Source organism: Panthera uncia, chromosome D1 (genome assembly GCF_023721935.1).
Source record: "Panthera uncia isolate 11264 chromosome D1, Puncia_PCG_1.0, whole genome shotgun sequence".
Classification (NCBI taxonomy): Eukaryota; Metazoa; Chordata; class Mammalia; order Carnivora; family Felidae; genus Panthera; species Panthera uncia.
The window spans coordinates 30952759-30977691 of record NC_064808.1 but is presented as its reverse complement, the minus strand read 5'-3'; the positions used below and the strand labels follow the sequence as shown (position 1 = coordinate 30977691).

General features: G+C 33.2%; 1 protein-coding gene across 2 annotated transcripts in view; it reads right to left on the bottom strand.

Annotated features, from left to right (window-relative positions):
• KIF18A (kinesin family member 18A) overlaps positions 1–24933 on the bottom strand; it is an 80471-nt gene that overhangs the window by 5652 nt on the left and 49886 nt on the right. For both annotated transcript variants that reach the window (XM_049648911.1, XM_049648917.1), the window contains exons 15-16: positions 3908–4346; positions 3018–3125 (exon numbers count right to left, since the gene is read on the bottom strand). In XM_049648911.1, the coding sequence (XP_049504868.1) occupies positions 3018–3125; positions 3908–4346 (547 nt within the window). The remainder of the gene's footprint in view (positions 1–3017; positions 3126–3907; positions 4347–24933) is intronic.

The following is a 24933-nucleotide window of genomic DNA, read 5'->3' as shown; positions in this document are numbered from 1 at the left end:
GCCTTCCCTTCTTCATTTTTAGAAACCACATTAGAATACACATACACACCTAAATATGTACATAAAATGGAAAATATGCTAAGTGGAAAATACCAGAGTTTATTACTCTCAAACTCATGTAGGCTTAATTGGGGAAAAGGAAGATTAAAAAAAAAAAAAGTAATTATGTACATTTCTAGCATTAATCTCTTTTAACCTTAGTTAATGGCAGGATCTAATTATTGGTACCAGAGGGAATGTAATAGAGCAATTAATAGGCTATGAGAAATCTTACTTTCTTCATATGTCCTTTAATATTATTTCGCAATATTAGCTGCTCATGTGGAAGCTCTTTAATTCATCTAAAACCACTCTAAATATAATTTTCATACCTGGACATTTCTTGAAAACTCATTTGATTTTGATAATGATGCAAACATTTTGAAATGATAATTAGCTATAAACTTTTGCTACATCTTAGTTAACACAAAAGAGCATGCTATCAGTGAAGAACCACAAGAACCAAAAATTCCAACACTAATTAGCAGAAAGAATAACACAATTGACGCAATGAAAATTAGTGATAAAATGGATGAAACGTGATGGTTAGCTAGGCTCACTCATTAAATGATTGATACTCATACAGGAGCCAGACAAACTGCATCATTCAAATTTGTGCCACAGCAAAATACAGAAATTTAAACGTTATGGATAAAGACATTCTAGAAAAATCAATCCATGAATCTTAAATCTATGTTCCAAGGTTCTGCTATACTTTGGAAGGGAAAAGGACAGATCTTAAATATGCTAATGAGGTAATACTCTATGTGGCACAAACAGACTATTTGTAAATTTGTTTACACTAGCCCAGATGATAAGAGGTTCATGGTGGAAAACAGTAAACTTAAAAAGAGTTATCCTATCTTAGGATCTTATACTCTTCCTCATAATCACATGTCAAAGAAAAAGAGATAAAGCAATTCAGTCATTTTATAATATAACCATTTACTACAATCTTGTCATTGCATTCAGTGTCGTGAGATATAAAGACTACAAAATGGACTTTGTGTCCTATAATTCAGTATATTTAAGATTTTTTCCTTGTCTTTGATTTTTAGTTGTTTTATTGCTACGTAACTAGGTATGTTTCTTGTAGTATTAATGCTGTTTGTGGTTTGCAGTGCTTCTTGAATCTGTGATTAGTTATCTTTTGTCAGTTTGGGAGAATTATTAGCCAGTATCTCCTCAAACACTGTTTTCCCCATTCTTTTTCTCATTTCTTTCTGGGACTCAAAATACACACATGTTAGATCTAATTGTGTCCCATATGTCTTTTTCACTCTGTTCCATATTTTCGATCTTATCCTTTTGCACATTGGTTTAGATAGTTTTCTGTCAATCTGTCTTCCAGTTCACTAAACTCTCTTCTGCTGTGTCTAATCTATTAAAAAAATTTTTTTTATTACTTATTTATTCTTAAATTCAGTAGATTTTCATTTTTCAGTTCTAGAATATTCATTTGATTCATTTTAATACAATATAGTTCTTTCGGAAATTGTCACTGTTTTGTTGAACTTAATCACAGTTACATTTTTAAAGTCTCTACCTGATAATTTTAATATCTGTATCACTTATGGATCTTCAGTTTTCAGTAATTTGGTCCTGTCTCCTGGTATACTTGGTGATTTTTGCTTAAGTGCTAAACATGTAAAACAAACAAACCAAAAACCTGTATATGCTCTAGGTATACTTCTCCAGAAATTAATTTCTTCTGGCAAGCAGGCAGGACAGAGTTAGATCACTCTGATCCAAAAAGAGACTGAGTTGTTGTAAGGTCTGTTTCAGGCTTTCAAGAACTGGTCTATCTCCAGTTTGCCCTACTCCTACAGCACAGGCCTTCAAGAGTCTCAAATAAAATCCTGAAGGTTTAACAGCACCTTTTCTTCTTGATGGATCCCGGTACAGTTTTTGTGTCCCAGCCGCATGAGAATGTCAAAACTCTACTTAATACTTCTGCTTCTTTCGGCTTTATTTCTTGGCCTCTTATGCCACAGAATTCAGAACTTGGCAAACATCTTGAGGGCAAAAGCTACATACAGAACTATTTTATTTCCTTAGCTCAGTGAGACTGCTGGTAGCTGGAGTCTTCCATTTTGTGCTTGGCCTCTACACTTGATGCTTGGCAAATGCTAAATGGAAAAAAGAGGCAGAGAAGGTTTGACTCTCTATAGCTTGTCTTCCTTTCCTCTGCATCTTAAACCTTCAAGTCTTGGCTACGTTGGTTGTTCTCCAGTGCCTTTAAAGCAGCCGTTGGTTGTATTTTATCAGCTTTTATAACTTGTTGATGGGTGGGCTCGGTCTGATATAAGCTTACATTGTCATAGCCAGAAATAGAAGTCTCTTTGCTCATTACATTTTAGTCATATATCAAAATACATTTAGTCATATATCAAAATACATATTTTAGGACTGAAGCAATTAATTAATGTATAAAAAGAAAAATACCAAATGAGTACAAGTTGTCACCAGAAGAAAAGTTAAAATTAAATGACATTTTTGAAGGCCAGAAGACTTTTCAACTTATTTTTAATTATCTGAGATATAGAATACTTTATGTAAATAGCAAGTGAAATACTTGGGATTTATCAAGATCTGCTTTTGATAATATAAATCCAGTGCTGCATTCAGAGCAATTAATTATATATACGTTTAAATATGAATTCACAGGGGGCGTTTGGGTGGCTCAGTTGGTTGAGCATCCAACTTTGGCTCAGGTTGGTCATGATCTCATGATTTGTGAGTTCAAGTCCCTCATATCAACTTTGTGTGGAAAATGTGGAGCCTGCTTCAGATTCTGTCTCCCTCTCTCTCTCTGCCCCTCCCCTGCTCACATACATTCTCTTTCTCCAAAGTAAAGAAACATTAAATAAATATGTAATAATTCACAGTTTAATCACATGAAATAAAAAGCAACTATAGGAAACAAAGTATAAAGATGATCTTATGTAAACACTGAGTCAGTTTATGTTTAATTGTACCTTGTTAACTTCCGTTTCCTTTTGGCAGCCGCAGTCATTGCCATGTAGGATGGTACTATGGTTGGTATAGGCAGAGAATGTTTAGTTGAAAATGAAGAAGAGGCAAGCCTGCATATTAAATAAAAAATAAAATGAGTACTTTTGATTTGTACTATGGAGAAAAATGAACATACACTTTCATAATTAGAATATTATTTTGTATGCATATACAAAGAAAAATATTTTTGTAGACTATAAAGCCTCTCTTGCTTGCCCTAGGGTTTTCTTCTTTTTTATCTCATAGAAAGAGTTGCTCTCAAGAGATTTCTGCATCCCAACAGCATAGAAAGGTGAAGGTATCATTCTTCCCATATATGGATTACTTGTGATTAAACAGATGAAGTGTACAGGACATGAACTGAGAAGAAGTGAGAAGGCTGTTTGCTTGGATGACATGTAGTCAGCCATACCTTAGATATATGATGATTCAGGGTAAGCTGAGGTTCACCGAACGTGAATAAAAAATGTGAGATTTTCTTTAGTGAACATATTAATAAATAAAAGTAAACACAGTAATCCTCTGATGATGGCTTGTATCATCTAACTTTGGAGTAGGTAGGACAAACTAAATATACCTTAAGGTTTCTTCTAGTCTACTGAGGGTCAATCAACTAAGATATCAAATTAAAGACTTTAAAATATTGTGTTAGTGGATTAATATTTATAAAAACAAGATTTAATGAAGGTAAAACACTGACTTTTGTAATCAAGATAGCATACTTGACTCATGAAATAGACCTTAAATATAACTAAAGAAGAAAAAAAAGCTACGGTTTAAAGACTATGTAAACAAAACAAAATGAAATAAAAACACAAACAAAAGAAGAACTGGTAAATACTCTTTTTTGTACCTTTGTAAAATGTTATTGTTTGATAGTGATTCTTGTTCAGGTAATTTACTCTTTAAGCTCCTGGTGTCTTCACATATAGTAAATGTAGAGTCCAAATCTTCCTGTCCATATTCTTTCTTCCTGCTGAGAGGAATACCTGCTTCACATAACATTTTCAGAGAATTATCACTGTTTACATTTGAGCTGATGGTCTGAAAACTTGTAGAATGTGATGATGGTTGTAGTAAGGTCACTATAGATGAATTTTGAGTTTTTCTACAGTCTTCTGGTGTATACACAATAGGTTGAAGTTCTTTGCTGAGAGAATCATTGAGCTGCAAACTTTCAGACAGTGTAGACTTTTGGGGATGTTTTGTGTTCAAGGGAGAAGGCATTAATTTTCTTCGGGTTCTTTTTTGTGGAAGGATTTTAAACAGATTAGATTCACTTGAAGATGTACCTATTCAATAAAATTAAAAAGAAGCTCAATAATGTCACCTAAATAGTTTTCCAATAACCATATCAGTTAAACAACAACATCACCACCAATAATAAAGTACATTTTCTGCCAACTGATTAAAATTTAAAAGAAAGTTGGAAAGAAAAAACATAGTTTATTGCTAATAACTTTAAATAATGTTAATGAACTCATTATAAAGAGATTCTGGAACAGAAAATAAATAATAAATGGCTAATACCAACCCTAATTCTTAGAGATAGCAGAATTTAGATTTTATGTTTGATTTATGTTTAAGATAACAAAAAAGTACTCAATAATCGTACACACAGAGATTAATAACTTAATAACTTAGAGATTATAAAATATCACCAGTTATTTTTTAATTGGGTGGCAGTCTAGTCTAAATTAACAAGAATGGCAATAACCGATAAAATCCCAAGTGAATGAAAGAATTAAATCTGTTACTATCTCAGATATGATGGTTAATAAAGCGTTCTGATCATTTGTTTCCTATACCATACATAATTCATCAGTTTTTGAAAATTAGATTAGTACCTTAAGATAAATGAACATAATTTGAAGAGGTCAGAATACTCTTACATGGCCCTTCCTTATCACTCTGTACAAGTAAGTCTCCTAAATGTCAAGAGGTCGTCAAGTTTAATGAACTTTTCTTAGCTCTATCCTACAACTTCTGTAGCTTTTCAAAATGATTTCCCTCTCCAACATCTATTACCTTCTTTTTCCTTCATCCAGTAAACATATATATTTCCCTAAAGATCTGTACTTGACCTCTAGTCTTATTCTACACTCTTGTAATTATCCTCTCGCCACTACTTTCTCAGTCACCTGGGTCCCAAATAACTAACTCTTACTGTTTCCTTGCATTTTTGAACCTCCACCAATCCTTTCTCTCTTACACTTAAACTTGAAACATAATGTTGATGTCATTCTTCTGACTAAAGGCTTTTAGTGATCTTTAAACAGAAACATGATATCCAGAGATTATTAGTAAGGAAATTCCTGTTTCTTGTTCCAAAATTAAGAGACAAATTGTTTTGTTTGAACTTAAGTTTGAATTCCCACAATCTAGACAGGCTTAATATTTACCTCTCAAATACCTTTTTAAAATATATACAATAATGAATTGATTGAATACATAACAATACACTTCATCAGCTCCAGTGTGCTAATCTTGTCTTTCTTAATTAACTTTCCGCTGCTTTGCCAGTTTCATTCACAGTGAACTTCAGGTGCCTGACATGAAGCAACTTTGCTGGAGGTGTATTGTCAGGAAACTACAATGTGTATTTCTGCCCATGTTTTCAAATCGTGCAGTAAGATTCCCAACTAATGCTATATTTGCTTTATGATATAATACTAACTTAAATAACACTGAAAGCTGCATAAGTGTTACATATTTCAATAAAGCAATTCAAGCTTTCAACCCAGTTAGAAAATACACTTATAATAATCACTTATAATAATCAGTACATGCATTATTCTTACTATGTTAGTTGACAATAGGCTCTGCTATGGCGAGGTTGACAATTACCCTCTAGGAAAGACAATTTAAAAACAGGAAGAAAAATATGATCCCTGTTCTACTAAGGAATTTTACTTTTCTGAGAACTAGATAAATGAGATCCAGATCTTAAAATAATTTTCCACTCCCTTTAACATGACATTTGTCAAATTTTCCATTACCAGATATTTTTATACTAATGCTGCAGTGTAAAGACAGTTACTTTTCTCCACTGTGCTGCTACCACCAATTTGGTGGCTATTAATAGCTGGAAGATTAACTTCTTTTCCCATGAGAGGCAGCAGGGGTATATAGAGGATAGAAAACTATATCAAGGATAGAGAGCTGAATTGGGAGTCAGGAGACTTGGATTCTATTTCTGGCTTCAGCAACAACTCACTGAGTGACCTTGGGCAACTCACTTAAGCAGTGTGGGCATTAATACCCCCTAAAAAAGGCTGGTGCGGGGGGGGGAAATACTACCTTCATGTACAGGGAGTTTTCTAGGATTAGGTAAGATCTATAAAATACTTAAGGTTCAAAGAAAGGCTCTAGAAATGTAAATATGATCCAACTGTTAGCACTACTACTTTTACAGAGAAAGTTATAATTTACTTTCCATTAATACCTTATACACAGTTATCACAAAAAGAACACATTTCAAACAATGTCTCATTTTTAGTTTATCAGATAACCAGTTTACCAAAGCTGATAGTAAACTGTAATATAAACCCAAAGTGTTGGTAAAGCATACACAACTAAGTGTTCTTTAAAAATGCAGGCTTCATAACAATATTGTAAAACTTAAAACACAATGGAACATGAAATCTCAAGAGATAAGGATTATCCAGAGTCACTATTTTTCTTGTACATAGTATCTAGAAAGGGATAATCTCTGGAGTGGCACTGGGCAAATTCCCATGATGGTGGACCACTTTTACCCTACTGCTTGTAAAGAACATGAAAACAGGGGTCTTCCATAAGACACTGAAGAAATATCCACCTGTTCTCTGGGATAATTTAAACATACAGCCAATATCAAATTTTGATATCATCAGACTAACAGTTTGTCAGTGAAATCAACAGCAATGTCATTATGACACATCTTTAGCCATAATTCTGCTCTCTTGGAAAGAAAGATATGGTAACTTCAAGGAGAAACATGGAGATGTGGTAGTTAATGTAGATTCACATACCATGGTTTTCCTGTGCCTGGATGAAGAGATGCTACAAACCTACAGCATACATGCAAAACACAAATCTAGAGGGTTCTTTTATATTTATCCTTTCAATTATTAAATACATACAATAATAAAAAGGGAGCAGAAAATAGATGGTCATTTTAGGACTACTTAGGCTGACTAGTTGCTCAGAAAGGCACAGGAGATAACCAGACTAAAAACAAGATTTAGAGGCTTACATAGAAATTCAACAATCTACTGTTACTTGATAAAGAGTTTATGTCTCCATTTAATCCATGAAAACTAAAAGAACACAGTAAACTGACATTTGACTTTGAATATGATTTCCATAATATATAAATACAATTATATGATAAACAATTATTCTCTTTTAGGCGATAAAGTGAAGTATATTAAGTGGGCGTGGCAAACTGGAGACTTGTTAGGTTAGGGACACTGTACATTTTAATAGGCTTTAAGAACCATTGGGTATGCTAGGTCTATGTCTATAAAAGAGATTTGCTGTACTTTTCCATTAGAGGATGTACAGTAACTTTCCAGAAGACAAGGCTTGGGGCAGTTGTAGTTTCCCCTGATTCAGACTGGGAAAATACTATCTAACAAGATTCTGTAATTCTTGGGCCTACAGAGTGGAAATGATAAAGAAGGAACCTGGAGGCAGATTATAATTCCTTTAAAAAAAGCTTCATAAAATGAGAAAAGGAATCATGCAGTTACAGACTTGCAGAACAAGGGACTCTAACAGATGATAATAGTCAATAAAATACCTCAGGAACATGGTGTCACACAGGAGAGGATAGCAAATTAAAAATGCATTGTTATAGGCTCTTAAAAAGTGGGATAAAAATGATTGGTAGCCCCTTGGAAGGACAGCATGTCTTCTCTCCTGGGCATTTCCATCCCGCAAACCAACTGGCATCATCATATATTTAAGTATAGGAGGCAGTAGGTAGCAATGTATCTTATGGTCTAGAAATAGCAGTTTTGGGACTCTAGCTCTTCAACACATTGTAAGTATACTGCATTTCTACTGCTCTGAAACAATTATGATCCATGGGATATAAATGAATATGTTGAAATTCATTTCCAGATAATAACAGTAACCATGTCAAGACACCTAAAAGAAGTCACTACTATTATTTCCAATCTAGTATCAATGTTTATTTTAATTACAAAATAAAAAAAAAAGTTTTCGTCAGCTATGGTACAAGAGAAATAACTAAGAGGACTGTATCCGCATAAAGAGAAGTCACTGTTTGTTCATCCACCCAGTATTAAGCACCCACCATGTTCCAGACCTTTTTTAGGTTTTGAGAATCTAGCAGTAAACAAGACATTTAATAACTTACATTTCTGGGGAGAGAGGGAAGAAAAGTAAATTATCTTCATTAAGATAATCATGACAAATTCATTTAAATTCAATAAAACATAGAAATGTAGTAGAGAGCGATGGGAGATAGGAAGGGTGTTAATTAGATGGCCAGGGAAGGTGATTCTAAAGATGGGAGATGGGATGCGACGTGAACGGCTGGGAAGGAGTCAGCCCTACGAAGATATGGGAAAGAAGCAGAGGAAATAGCAAGTGCAAAGACCTGATGGCAACAATAAATTTGTTGAGCTCAAGGAAAAGAAAGAAGACTAATGTGATTGAAGTGTAGTGAGTCAGAGGGAAAACAGAAATAAGAAGAGGCCAGAGAGTTCAAAAGGGGCCAGCCAATGTTAGGGCTTATGAATGAGATAAAATGAGATATTCTAAGTGCAAAGGGCTATCTGTGGAGGATTATTTTAAACATGGATATGAGGTGATATGATTTATGTTTTAAAAAAAGATTGCCTTGTTTAATGTGTAGATAACAATATGAATGGGTGAGAGAGGAAACAGAGAAATCAGTAACATAGCTATTGCTACAGCTCAGGCAAAAAATGAGAGCCTGGACTAGACTGGTAGCAGTATGATGGATGTGGGAAGGGTGTTGTAATCAAATGACCAGATTAAAATTATACAAAGTAAATTCAGAACATTTTCAATGGCATACATACATGTGACTAGCTGCCCAATAATCAGGACCAAAGATAAGGACTTCACACAAAGGAGCAGTATTTCATATAATTTAATCAACAAAATTGACAACTTTCAGTGAAACCATGAGCCATTTCTATGTGAGCAATTACAGAAAAGTTCAAAAGGTCCTAAATGTCATTCCTTCAAATTTGGCATCCTCATTGTTACTGACAGCTTCTTCCCCCCACTCCCACTTATCACATTTGAGGTCCTGTCCTCTACTGAGGAACTCTGATTCAAGTAAATGCAGGTGTCTGGGAATCTGCTTCCTTCCCTGTCTAGTTTGGATGCTCATGGACCTGAGGCAGCAGATACTTTTTGGGGTTTGAGGATATAGCTTCTTATTCAGAGATGATGGCTGTTATTGTCATGATTGGGTAAGGAAAAGGAAAGAACAGGAGAGAGGAGAGAGGTTCAGTAGGAAATGGTTCTAGAAAAGGGTGGCAGAAAGACAATTACTGAAAATGGACTTTGGCTCCTAGGAATTTATACAAAGGGAGGGAAAGATTTAAGTGAACAGAATGATACAGAAAAAGTATCCTTTTTTAGGTCAGGCACTCTACTTTCTCTGCAAATTCATCTCTAGACACCCTCTAACAATTGAAACAGATTTATCTTCAGTTCTAGGCATAGACCTACTATGATTTCAGATACAAGGACTGACTGCTCCACCCCCAATACCTTGTTGATTGATTGCTGCATTCAATTCCTTAAAAAGGAGCCACTGCATTTTAATGCGTATTTAGTGAAGCTTCAAAATGCAAATGTGGTCCCATAATGAATGCATTTTGATCAAATAATATATGATATACATGGTATCAGAACCTTTTCTTTTTGATAGGGAGGGAAGACAGAAAGGCATCAAATACTTGGAAGAATTTCTCGCTGGAAGAACCAGAACTTGGTTGGCTTCACCTTGTACGTGTTGTTTTAGAAGCATCCATGGTACAAGAAGGGACATGAAGGTTAACTTTGCAAAAGACAATCAATTTTAACCAAGATGGTAATCTGAGTAGAGGCATCTAGCTTCCCTTCCACATTTCCTTTAAAATGACCATATAATAAAAATAGGAGAAAACTTGTCTTAATGTTGGTGATAAGGGAAGAATATTACCTGCACACTAGGGCATTAGAGGACTTTAGGGATGATACTGTGTACCTAGAACTAGAATAAAGAAAGACATGGAGGAGAATATGATAAAATATTCCCCCACCTCATCCTTCAGTGCTATCCCTGGGAGTTGAGTAAAAGACACTGGCAGAATGTTACTAGAGTCCCTTACATTAGGAATAGGAATGAGGGAGTAGATGAAGTAGAAGTAGAAAGGATGAGACAAAGCTATGGGATGCAGTAAAATGGTAATATCTGAATACTAGCAGTAGCACTAAGAGGCCCTCAAACCCAGTCCTGGCCCAGCTGTCTCAGTATTGAGAGGAGTACGGAACAGAAAGTACCCAAACCTGTGGGCCTTGCTCCTAGCATTGGTACCACACTACACGTGGATCAGAAGATCTTGGGCAAAATGGCAAAGTTTCTAGCTGATACTACCTAGAGCTCTGGTTCCTTTTCTATACTCCTGGGGCTGTTAGATCCATGAAAAGGAATGCATTTGTCCCCCACTTGTGGACCCTAATTTCTAGTTGAGTATCAGCAAGTTATGGGCAAAGCATACTGATAACACGTATTGAGGGAACTCACTGGATCAGTAAAAAGACATGGCAGAACAAAGGAATGGCAGAACTGGCATACAAACTCAGGCCTGTTGATAATCAAGATGCATGTTCTTCACTCCCACACAAGATGGAGTCCCTACCACATGGAGAATGAAACCGATTAGAATAATGGCTAAATAAAACACGGGATATTCATAACTACAAAATTATTTAAAGCCATGTTTCATAGATTATCTGAAAATATGGAAAAATGAAGTAGTGTACAAATTGTACACACAGCATGATCTCAATTTTGAAAACAAAAAACATACACATACAAACTCTGCAAGCAAAAAAGGTGGGGGAAAGTTAAAGAAAACAGCAGAAGGAAATATGCATAATCTATTAAAATATTAGTGATTACGGCTGGAAAAATTCTGAATGATGTTATTTTCTTCTTAAAGTATTTGACTACTTTTGTAATAAACGTATAATTGCTCCTCCAAAATTGTAAATAGCAAAAATATTTTTTAAAATAAGAGTAATGTAAGGAATGAGACAAAAACAAATAAAAACCTAGCTCTCTGAAGCCTCAGAAAATCTCAGGAATTGGAGGCATGAGGATGACTCTGAAGGCACAGGGCGGAGCTAAAAACAGAACTGATTGAAAGTATGTATAAGGAAGTTGGACCCCCTAAATTCTTACCCCATCAATATCACCTGTCCTACCAGATGATTATTCCTTCATCACCCTGTTAAAAGACATGAGGTTTTATTCTCTGGACAGGTGGAGACTTGGCGCCATCATGCAAAGATTACATTAGGGGTTTTTTAGTAATTTCTCAATAATGAATGCACAGATTTTTCTCCTACTGCTCTAATACACTGGTGCCAGACTTACACACCTCCTAAATGGGAAATCAGAATTCTTCATAGACAAACCATAACAATAAAGACATAGGTACTCACATTTTCAGGCTCCCCAAAACTATTTTTTTGGAGATCACCATAAAGTAAAGCTGAAAGACCTAACTATGTACACAGAATATAACTAGGGTCACCAGATGTTTGAGTATGTATCTTTCAACACGATAATCAGGATAGAGAACTACATGCAGGAAAAAAAAAAAAAAAAAAAAGAGAGAGAGGAAATAGACAATGTAGAAATAGAAGACTGTATTAGAATAACCACAATTAATATCTTCAGAGGGATGAGAAATTACTACATTGATGAAATAGAAACAAAATGTTATGGAAAGAAACACTGAATTACTAAAAAGAGTTCTTAGGAATCTAAAATATGAGAGGGACGAAAAATCAAAATAAAGTCTGTAAGATCAAGTGGAGGACATCTCTTAGAAAGAACAAGCAAACCGAAAGAGTTAAATACAAGAAGGCAAATAAAAGAATTAGAGGCTCAACCCAGGAAATCCAACATCAGATTAGTTAAGAGTCCAAAGACAGAGCAGGAAGTAGGAAAAAAATATTATTATATGGAGGTACATGTATGTATATGTGCACACATACATATATGAACATTTCTCAGAGTGAAAAGATAAAGATTTTCAGAGAGAGAGAAGCCCAGACTATTTAGTTTAATGAAGTAAAAAAGACTAATACCCAGGGTACATCATTGTGACATTTCAGAAAACTAAGGATAAAGGGAAAATCCCAAAATCTTCCTTAGAGGAAAAAGTCACACACAAAGTACGGAGAATAAAAATGGCATGTCACTTAACAGCAACACTGGGATTTAGAAATCAGTGGAGCCAATATCTACATGGTTCTTAGAAAAATTATTTCCAACCTAGAATTCTATACCTAGTCAAATAACCAGATAATATAATGCCAAACATGCACTATCTCAAAAAAGTTTACTTCCTGCACACCCACTGGAAGACTCTATTGGAGGATGTATTTCTGTAAAATAAGGGAGAGTAACAAAAAAGAGGATGGGAAAAAAAGCAAGTACTACATACAGAAACAATAAAGCTATACAAGAAAGAAAACTTTCATATTTTTTTGGCTCAACAGGAAACAATATTTACTTGAACACACCCTAGAGATTTATTTTTACAAAGCTGAAAAACTTTTGGAAAGATGGGAGTAGGGGAGGAAACATATATAGAATGTAAAGGTATTAAATACTTAGGGTCCAAAGTAAAAAAATAAGTAGATGATATTTAAAATTGGGAAAATGTAAGCAAATAGGAATTAGCAGTATAAATTTGAAATTTGGAAATTAAAAGGAAAAACCAGAAGTTATCGCTAAAAGGGGAATAAGAATTGGGAATGGGCAACAAAATGGCAGAGATATTTCCACAAATAGGAGTACCTGTTAGCTTTCTAACCTATGCACTATGTACACTATGTACATATTAAAAAGTATGTATTATTACTTTTATAAAAATGTAAGCTGGATTTTAAAAGCAGATGAAGGTGGAGAGGGGAGAGAAAGCAGAGGGGGAGGCAGACAAACACACATACGCACCCACATGTAAGAGTTTTGATGAAAATAAAATAATCAGACTTTAGAGCTGTAAAGAGAAAAGCAGGCCAAAATATGTATCTTGCTTGTTCTGGGAAGGCTTTACTCAAAATCTGTGGACCCCAAGTGGGGTCAAGCTAGCCAAAGCTGTGAAGTTTTACATTCAAAAGTCTAACTGAAACATGTAAACAAATAATATGAAAGGAATGGGCAAAAAGAACAGCATATGAATGTTCTAGGCCTAGGGAAGGTGGGAAAGATCTTTACTTAGCCCTACTCTCTAGATGCTTACCACCAACCTCCCTCCCCATGTCATGTTTTCTCTGGCATATAACAAAAAGCAAGGGAGAACAACTTCCTACCCGGAAAAATTTAAAAAGGGCTGATAAAAATGTGACTCAATTATCAGAAATAAATCATTCAATATGGTGAGAAATGGATAAAATAGATTTAAAGTCATGAGTTCCAGAATGAAGGAAAATTCCTTTTCTTCAGGGACCTGCCTGTGTAATCTGAATGCCAGCAGATGTAATGTTGATATACCAAAAATATATAGAGAACAATAGCAGAAATAAAAATAACATTTAGGATAGCAAAATCTCTAAGAAAGAAGACATACTTTGTATAAGAACAAGGATTTAATCAGTTTGTCTTCAGATATTCTAAGTGTCTTAAAGATCTCCAGCTTTAGTTATTGGATTTGTTATACCTATCTTTACCTTCACATTTAGATTCCATATGATGACATGACATACTTTAATTTCTTTATATGTTTGTTGAGAAATATTCAGATGATTAAACAGAGAGAGGTCACTTTAAGGATCCGCAAATTTTCTATTACTATTTTCTACTTAACCGGATTATATAAGATTGTAAAAACACTTTGGGAACTACTCAGAGAATTGTTCACTGAAAAATAACTTTGGTATTTCTTTAGTTATAAAGGCCTAATACAATTATTCTTAAGTTCAAGAGGATCTTTTTAGGCTTATTAACACTTCACATTGTTGAAGGCACATATTAATGAGGTAACAATATAATGCACCTGATTGCTATTTCTAGAATCACGAGGCTTTTCTTAAAAATAACAATTTAACAAAAATACATATGACATGCTAAAGACTTATTGATAAACTCCTAGTTTAGGAAAGAGGGTAGGCGGTGGAAGTTATAGGATTAAATAATAGAACTTTTCGAAATAATTATGTGCTATAATTCAAAACAGGACTTTAAAAGTAATCAGAGATAGGACTACTGAAAGATATAGAAGAGCTCCTCTTCTAAACCCTATAATAAGTTGTGTTTAATGAATCCAATCCTAGTCTTTGTAATACTTATCCATTAATAGTTTACGAAACATCTTAAAATATTTATATGATGCTTTAAGGCATCTTATGTACAACTGAAAATGTGCATTTCAGGATAAAGTGGTTAGTGTTCTATTCATCTGTTCCTGCATTATGGCTACAGATTTCCCGCTTTAAAAAGTTTGTTTACTGTAAGTCCATAGAGAGGCTTAAAAAGGAAGTCAGACAAAAACATTTTGTTGAGACTGCCAAGTTTTAGAAGCCTTTCAAAAGACTTTTAAGTATTAAAACCACTTTTAAAATGAACTGTAAATGCAAGCACTAAAGTTGTGGATTAGATGGAAAAAAAAAATACAATTTTCATCTGTGATTGTCCAGATTGTAACACAATATTACCTAGGTTACAACTTATGTACATTAACATTTGTGTAGTTTGTATAGTATTATACAGAATAAAATATGCTAATATAAGCCACAGCTTAAAATCAAAATAAAAACAGTGACAATCATAATGAAATTAGAATAATTTGCTTCTCCATTAAATTACATTTGTTAGTGATGAAAAGAAATTATGAATAAATATTTGATCCCTGGGTAAGGAGTTAATGAAGAAGTAAATGAAATTGATATACTAATTAATCTACCACTTGCCATCTCTTTCTCAAACTTCTGGGATCTTAAGGAATATGATCAATTATGGTAGTATAATAAAAACAGTAAGTTGTATATTTTGACTCTTAATGAAATATAGGACAGTCTCATGAAAAAGTATATGCAAAAGACCTGAAGAGAAACATCTAAAAATGTATTTATTGGCTGTATTGTTCTTTAAGCTATTTAAATCCACCTCTAAGCACAATCTAGTCTTCTTCATTATTTCTATCAGTATTTCATTTCTCCAAGAACCCTATCCCACAGATTTGGTTGAGGAATCTGAAACATTTCTAGTAGAAAGCAGAAACAGATTGCTTTCATATCTATCTTTCTGAAAGTAGTTTTAAGGAATGTGTTTAAAAAAATCTTGCTAATATTTATTAACTTAAAAATTATGCCTAAAACTTAAAAAATGTTTTAATAATATTTATATTTTATTATAAAAATTTCCTTAAATAGGCCCTAGTATTGTTATATTATTAACATATGTGTAAGTATAATATTATATATAATATATGCCACTTATTACCCGATCCTGCTAATATGCCAGGATATTATAGATTTAAGTTAATTATGTATTATATAATATTATACATGTCTATAATGTTTTAATAATTATCACATAGTAATTATAAAATAATATATAATAATAAACTATGTATATTGTATAATACCTGGCTACATTAGATCAGGGAAGAAGAAATAGTGGTGGTATAAATGAACTAAATCTTCATCAGAATCAGAAGATGATAAAAATCTAAACATAGATAAATCAATAAACAGCAGTGTAAGCATACTGTTTAGAAATACTAGATAAATTCTAGCAGTTTGTTATGTCATCCATCATGAGTTTCAGTGAACAACAGAATAAAAACTGATATGCTGATTTTCCTAAAGGTAGTTATAAGAATGTTGGTATATTTTTATTTTTAAATAATTCTTTGATTATTATTTTTTATTATAAGAAATGCCCTTAAATTAATAAATTATTAAGAAAGTCAGGTCTAAATAATTTTAAACCAAATGTCACTGTGATATTCCTATGTCACAGAAATCATGACATTTAGCTATCTATCTATATTTAAATGTTTATTTATTTGAAAGAGACAGCGTGAGCAGGGTAAGGGCAGAGAGAGGGGGAAAGAGAATCCTAAGCAGATGGATTAGGATTAGGATCCTAAGTACACTCGGAGCAGAGCCTGACATGGGGCTTGATCTCATGAGCGCAAAATCATGACCTGAGCCGAAATCAAGACACTTAACCGACTGAGCCACTCAGGTGGCTAGCAATCTACATTTTTTAAATGAATTTCCACTTTAGAAATTCCCACTTTAAAGCAGGTCCTACTTCTTTCCTAATTACAGATCACCAGAAAAGTCACAGTGGGTACCATCTCACACAAAGAACCAGAATTTAGTATTAGATTATCTTATAATTTGTTGTTCACAGCAAGAAAGTGACATGCTCAAAATCATATCAATCACATTTGTTGTTGACAGAACTCAAGTATCTTGATGAAGTCAGGTAAAGAAACCAAAGTAATAGCATATATAATTATAACGAAGACTTAAAAAAATAAAATTTCACAGATTCAAAAATATGAATAGAGGTAATATATAATTTCATCTCCCCAAAACAGATTCTATCTCCTGACTACTACTGTCAGAAAAAGAACGTTAAGAGTGAATGAAATATGGGTATTTTTATAATTTAAAGTTGGGTTACATAAAAATTAAAAATCACCATGAATAAAAGAAAAAAAAAGTACCATACATGGCAAAGGGTTTAAAGCTCTTGTATGTGTACATGTCTCTGTCTGGGTATTTATATATATATATATATATGTATCTGTGTGGTTGGTTATCTTTGGTCTACCAAGAAAGAATTCTTAAAAGATGAATAAGAAACATGAAAGAGAAAAAGAAAGCAAAGGAAGTGAACAGGTAATTTAGAATGAATCACAACTGGACAAAAGCACATAAAAAAATGCCCACGTTCATTACCCATGTAAAGTGGTAGATTCTACAGTTATAATAGTTCTGGGGAATAATTTGACAATGCATATCAAATACTGTGAAAATGTACATACCCCTTGATCTAGCTATTCTATTTTTTAGGGGCTTAGCCTAAGGAAATAATTAGACAAGCTGTGAAACATAAACACACAGAGAGATGTTTAGTGGAATGTTACTTGTTAACAGCAATAAAATGAAAACAAACTAAACGTTCATTGGTAGGGGATTAGGTAAGCATGCAATTGTTAAAAGTAATTTAATTTCATATTTGATAGGAAAATGTGTGTAACAAGTGGTTCGGTGAGAAAAAGGTGGTTATCAATTCTATGTATAATAGATCTCAATATTTATTGTTTAAAAAATACCAACTGCATATGAATGCTTAGAAAAAATGTCCAACTATTAAAACAAAATATTAATAGACGTTAATGAAAGACATCTTATTTCTTTTGGCTGGACTTCTTTTTCCAAATTCAAATAAATGAACATTTATTGCTAAGATAATAAAAAGGCTAAAATATTAGTGAAAGGAGAAATAAAGTTAAAAATGAATTACAGAAAACAGTTTCTGACTGCCAATGAAGATACAGTTGCTGGGGAGAGAGAAGGTAAGGAGTGGTAATCACTGTAACAGAAATACAAAAAATATGGTGGAAATGCAAGGGTATGTACAGGCCAAGGAGAGAGGACTCAGTAAAGGGAAGGTTCATAAAGAAGGCAGAATCTGAACTGGACTCTCAGCGGGGATAAGGATTTTAATAAGTTAGGATGTGGGATGAAGCAAGAGGAAACAGCATTCAAGATTGAGGGAAAAGCTTGGAAACTAGAGAGGCAAGAAACAGAAAGTATGTTTAAGAAAAGCCCGGGACACCAAGTGCTGTAGAAAAGTAAGTCTGCAGCTTGAAAACAGACTGGCAAAAGCCTTAGAAGGCTCTCCTAAATAAGGGGGTCTGCACTTTATTAGGAAGATAATTGTAGTGTGAAGGGTAGACTGGAGAGAGGAGAGACAGGAGAAATGGAAACTAGTTTAGATATTGCTATTATTATTCATTTCTTACATCACATTTTCTCAAAGTGTTTTAAAATAAGTTGAATCAAGAACCATCATTCTATTTCCTGTCTTTCTCTCTTGGTTTTAAATAAATCTCTAAAACACAAGTATGAATTGGCAATTTCATGTGATGTCTTAGGTACGAGGGGTCTATATTTTTTAGCTTTCTGAAATATTCCACAGATGGTTCTTTTAAATAAAGAGACTAGATAATTTATCACTAATGAGTGAAAAATCCCTCTCTTAAAAAATGGGCAGGCCTTCTGGGGTCATCTTTTGATGTGCCATATCAGGTGTCCTGAGTGATTTTACCCAGAGGAACTAATTTATCAAGAGCTTAAGACTGCAAACGTTAAAAGATTTACAGAGCTGTACGTTAGTGTAAAAAGCAGAATGCAGTATTTAGCAAACATGAGTCACAGGCTGCAAAGCAGGGTTCACGACAGGGAGACATTGATGAATGGGATTAGATCTAATTGAGGCTTGGTACAAAATGATGGCAAGGATTTTTCTTTTGCTAGTACTCATGTTAATATGTACGTGAGGAGGTATTTTGGGAAACTATGCTAAATTAAAATTAGTTGGCAAAGGTCTAAAGTGAAATCAAATATTAATATATGCATTTCAATAAACACTTCTAGGCTACAAATGCTTGATACAATTACTGTACTAATCATAAATCTGGATTCCTTTAACAGCCTTATGACTCATGGAATTCAGTTGCAAATGATACAGGTGAGTGAATTTTAACTATTTAAAAGATATGTAACTTTAAGGTACTACTGATTAACCATACATACAATAAACATTTTATAATGCATTCATATGACACTATTGTGGTTACTGCAGTATTAATGCTTATATAGATAGTTTACAGCTATTTACAAATATTGCAAAGAGAGAATACATTTTCCTACGTATTAAAAAATTGGCATAGTGTTTTAAATTAATCCAACACTCTGAGTAATAAATCAACCATAACCTTTTGATACTTGCCTTTGTGGGAAATAGCAGATACCATGTTTTCCACTCAGTCTCATTTTCCTACTATTCATGCTTTTTTTAAGGGGGGGGGGGGAACAATGCAAGAACCTTATAATTTATAGTAACATTTACAGTTATGGATGAGCAACTGAACACTGTTTTGTCTACGAGGAGAATAAGGGCCAAATGAAATGTATTTAAGGATATAAACATGACTTCCATTGTCTATTGGTAATGATTAAATTTTATTGCCAAATGGGAAAATACATGGAAAATTTAGGTTATAAATATTTTTGCTATTTCATATTTATTATATGAGGAATTCATCTAGAGACTTATTTTTTTAAATGACATATTCAAGTAATTTTAGGGTAAACCTAAACTTACATTGGAACTATATTCAATCATAATATATCTACTATATAGAAGACACTGATTCTACTGGTATCTTTTCTTTTATTGTACTTTAAGATAAAAACCACTAACATGAGGTACAAAATTTAAGAAAAGGAAAGGTTAGAGACAGAAATATTACTAAATGTGAGTTTCCAGATGGATAATGAGGAAATCTTGACTTTTCATTTAATGTCAGGAATTTTATCCGTTCCATAAATAAACCTTGCTGCCAGCACCCCCATCCTGCATGGCACTCAGTGAGTGCACTTTCTGTTTTCCAGACCTAAAATAGGTGCATGTTTTACTCCAAGTAAACAGACATTTAGTTTGGAGGCAAAGATTTCAAGTCAAATAACTATTCCAAAATCAAGCACTGACATTGGTAAGATATTAAAATGAACAAAATTTTAAAAGTTAGTTTCTTAAGAGATAATACAGGCTTATTAATAAGAAAAATTTAAATAATCCATGTAACAAAAATATAAAATATTGCATTTAGGAATTTAATAACAAATGTACAAAATATATACAAAGAAAGTTCTGTTCTAAAATTTTGCTGAGAAACATCTAAGAAAATATGAATATGGAGACACACTATTGCAGAGTGAGAAGATTTGATGGAGAAAAAATGTGAAGACAAAATTAACTTACAAATTTTTAAAACTATTTTATTTCTTTGGAATTAAAAAAATTCTACTAAAATTTATTTCTTAGGGGCAGCTAACAGCATTTTAAAAACAAAGAATAATGAAGGGGGACTCGCACTGCTATATATCAAAGATACTATCAAGTATCAGTTATGAAAATAATAGCTACTAGTTCTAGGACAGACAAATAAGCTAAAGAATAGGACAGAATAGGATAAATAATTCCAAAAAAGGAATTATAGGACTACCTATTGCATTTAAAACAAAGGTACCATGAGGATGGACTATCAACTTATTACACAAGAATGTCAGGTTCTTTGCAAAAAATTAAGCTAGGTTCTTGCCTGTTACCTTACATCAAAATAAATTAGAGAAAACGAAAGTAAAAATTAAAAGAAAAAAAAAAACCTTATGGATAAAAAGACCTTTTGAGGAATTATTCCAAAAGCAAGAGAGAAAAAAAATGAAGTTGTTTTATGACATAAAAATTTTAAAAATTCAGTATTAAAAGGGGTATCTCAAAGTTTAGAGTTAATGATAAACTTAAGATATTCACAACATGTATCTTAGAGGAAAGAGTTAATATCCCTTGATGATTTCATCCAGTCCTATGGCTTTAAATATCATCTAAATGTTAACAGCTCTCAAATTTATATTTCAGTTTGGACTTTTCTTCTGAACTCCAGATTCTTATCTCCAACTGCTTCCACGGCCTCCACTTGGATGTATGGTAGACAAATTTAAAATGCCCCAATTGTGCTTTAATCTTCTGCCACACCCACCCTACAAACCTGCTCTACCTGAAGTCTTCCCAATCTCTTGTAATGTGACTTGATTCTTTCTGTTGTTAAATTCAAAAACCTTAGGGTCATCCTTGACTTTTTGCTTCCCTCACATCCCAAATCCAATTTGTGATGAAATCCTGCTAGTTCTACCTTCAAAATATATTGAAATCTGACTACTTCTCACCAACGCCATTGCTACCAATCTGGTCTGAGCCACCATCTTTCACCTGCGTTATTGTAGTAGCCTCCTGTTTCCACTCTTGCCATACTACAATCTACTCTCAACTCACCAGTCAGAAGGATCTTTTGAAAACATGATGGAAATATGTTACTTCTCTGCTCAGATCATGCCATGGTTCCCTGATTTGTTCAGCGTTAAAGTCTAAGTCCTTATAATGACCTATAAGACTTTACTTGATCTGCTTTCCTCCACTTGATCTTTGTGATCTCATCACTGTCTACTTTAATTCCTTTTTCTTTTGTACCAATTATATGTCCTAGCCATTCCTTGAATATGTCAGACTGTGTTAGAGATCTGCGTGAGTTGTTCTACCTAAAAATGAGTCTTCTCTCAGATATCTACATGGGCAACTGTGAACTTCTTCACATTTATCAGTGAAGCCTACTGTGACAATGCTATTTAAAGTAGCAACCTCTCCCCCTCCCCCTTCTGAACTCCCTGTATTTCTTTGCTCATAGCATGTACCACCTTCTAAGATTTGGTTACTTTACTGACTATATTTATTGTCTTTCTTCTTGCCCTAGAATGTAAACTCCGGAAGGGTTAAAAAATTTGTTTTGTACTTTGATGCATCCTTAGCATAAGTATCTGGCACATAGAAGTTCAATAAATATTGCTGAATGAATAAACATTCATATCCTAAGCTCTTGTAAATATGTAACAATTTTTACAAAAGATGACTATGCAAGAAAAATGATCAATTGATGGCTAAGTAATTCACAGAAAAGAAAATAGATCCTTGAATAGATGAGAAAAAATATATTCAACTATACTAGTAAACAAAGGAAAAATGGAAAGAATATTTATGGTTGAAATTGGCAAAGAATCAATAAATTAGCTAGCAAAGACAAAAGAGGGAGAGAGAACCCCACATTCAAAATGATTTAATAGATATATCAACCAATGACAAGGTATGGGCCTTGTTTGTATGCTGATGAAAGGACTTAAAAAGAAATCATTTCTAAGACAAAGGGGGAAATTTAAACACTAATTGGATAGATATTTAATGACATTAGGTATGAAAAGGATATTGTGTTTTCTTTTAGAGACACTAAGATGTAAATGGAAGAAATGATACGCTGAGATTTCCTTCAAAATAATCCAGTACAGATTTGATGGGGTGGAGAAAAGCAGATGGAGTTCTCAAGACTAGCCATGAGATAAACCTTAAAGTTAGGTGATGGGTTCATAGAGTTCATTACTGTATACTTTGCAATTTTACGTATGTTTGAAAATAATTTTCTATAAATTAAAAATTAAAGATACTTTAACACCAAGAGTTGGTGAGAATAAAGGGAGAAAGGAACACATTTTCTTACACTGATGATGGGAATTAAAATTGGTATAATCACATGGGGGTGGGAGAAGTTACTAAGCAATATATACTTCAAACTTTAAAAAAATGTGCTTATTTCTTGAGTTAGAAATTTTACTTCTAGGAATTTGTCATAAGGGTAATCAGACATGAGCATCAAGATAAATATACATATTTGCTTACTGCAATATTATTTATAATAAAAAGTTATTAAACAATCTAGATGCCTAACAACAGAGCACAGAATAAATTATTATGGTTAATCTCATCAGACTTTTAAAAGCAATGTAGGCATTTTAAATATAAAGACTGCTGCTGATCTAATAAATACTATTAAAAGGTCCCTAATGCACCAGAAAAACAAAACAAAACAAAAAAAACAAACAAAAAAAAAAACAAATCCAAGTCTCAAATACCAGAGCATTTAGCATTTTTGAAATTTAACAACAACAACAACAACAACAACAAGAAATTTGACAACAAAACTACTTATTACCTATTAATGAGAATGTAGGAAAAAAGTCAGTAACACATGTATAAGCTTAGATGAATGAGACACATTTTTAACTCAGGTTTTGCTTAAGTTGAATCTCTTCAATTTTCTTAAATGTGTTAAGGCTACCATTAATAGTATAATTTTCATAATATGTTATCTAGCTATTGCTTCATATCTTTAGAAACACAAACATAAATTTCACTATGTTTTTTTAATGAACGATTTTATTTTAGTATTCTAAGACTAAGGAAAATAAATATTTATAAGTGGACTTGCTTTGTACTCCATGCCCCTTCCCTGTTACTCATCTTTGACTCCCTACTCATAGTGAATACAACATATAAAATTCATGGAATGAATAAGACACAACAAATAGTTAATCTATGAAATCATGTGAACAAAATATTAAACAACAAACCAAGAACAAAACATAATAAAAACAAAACTCATCTTCTGATACACTTTCAAAAGGAAATACATGTTTATAAAATGTAACATGACTTCAACAGTTTTTCCTTTTAAAAATGTTATGAAAAGGAATTATGAGCCAAATAAATGTTGTGTTTTACTGCTGACAAGTATAGTCTATGCAATTACACTGTAAGTGAAATATGGATTTTTAAATAAGTAATAATGACCATCAGGTGGTCAGTATTTCTCAATCTTGGTGTTAAAACACTATTTCCTCTCCAACATCTTGAGTACATTATATAAGGAAAAAAAAAAAAAAAAAAAAAAAAACCCAAGGCCCAAAAGGTACAAGAGAATCTGAAAAAAATCTTAAGTTTTCTTTCCTAAGATCTCAACTAGGTTAGTTCTAATTACGATAGTACTTTATTAAAAGAAAAAGAGGATATAAATATGTATCTCCAAATTCCCACTCATTTTAATGTAAAAATATTAACATAGGGAACTTAATAATAGAGAGCTAGGTAATCCAGACCAATCTCTCTACTGAAGGCAGTAAAAAATTCTGGACAAAATATAAAAAAACATATGGTTGAATGCACAGAAGAGCTAACAAGATTGTGAAGAATTATAGGTAAGTATCAAGAGAAAGTTGGGAACCTCTGGAAGGTAATCTCTGCATTTACAGCTATTTTCCCCTTGAGATTTTTTGCTGATCCTGAAGGAGGTGGCAGAAAAACTTAATGTTGTTGAGAACTTGGTAGAACTGGGGTGCTGGCGCTTGAAGTTAGGGCAAAGTTCTTCCTAAACCCTCCTTGCTTTGAGTTAGAACTCTAAACAGCTTATGCTCTTGAGGGTAAATCAGGGGGTAGGCAGACCCTAGCAGAAGTTTCTGTGTAGTTTCAAATTATCCCAGTCCTTAAAACTGGACTACAGTGATTTTGGATTGTTAATGCCATCAGGGGCCTAGAAGAAACAAATGTAAATCCTCTCTGAAGGAAGACATTACTATGAGAAGTCAAAGTATTTCTGTAAACAATTCTGCAAATACATGTCCGATGAACAAAACTTAGCATGTCTTCAAGGAAATGAGACCACGTGAAAGAGAACCAGAAGAAAGAGATAACAGAAACAGACCCAGAGGGCTCCAGACCTGAAATTCTCAGACACAGACTTTAAAATAATTACACCCATTGTGTTCAGTGAGAATTTTAGTCAACAAACGGAGTTTATAAAAAAGAATCAAATAGAAATTCTAGAACTGATATACAACTGAAATTAAGAACTTGATGGATTTAGGAACCATTTGACACAGCTGCAAAGAGAAGTAAACTATAGAATGTGTGAAAAGAAATTT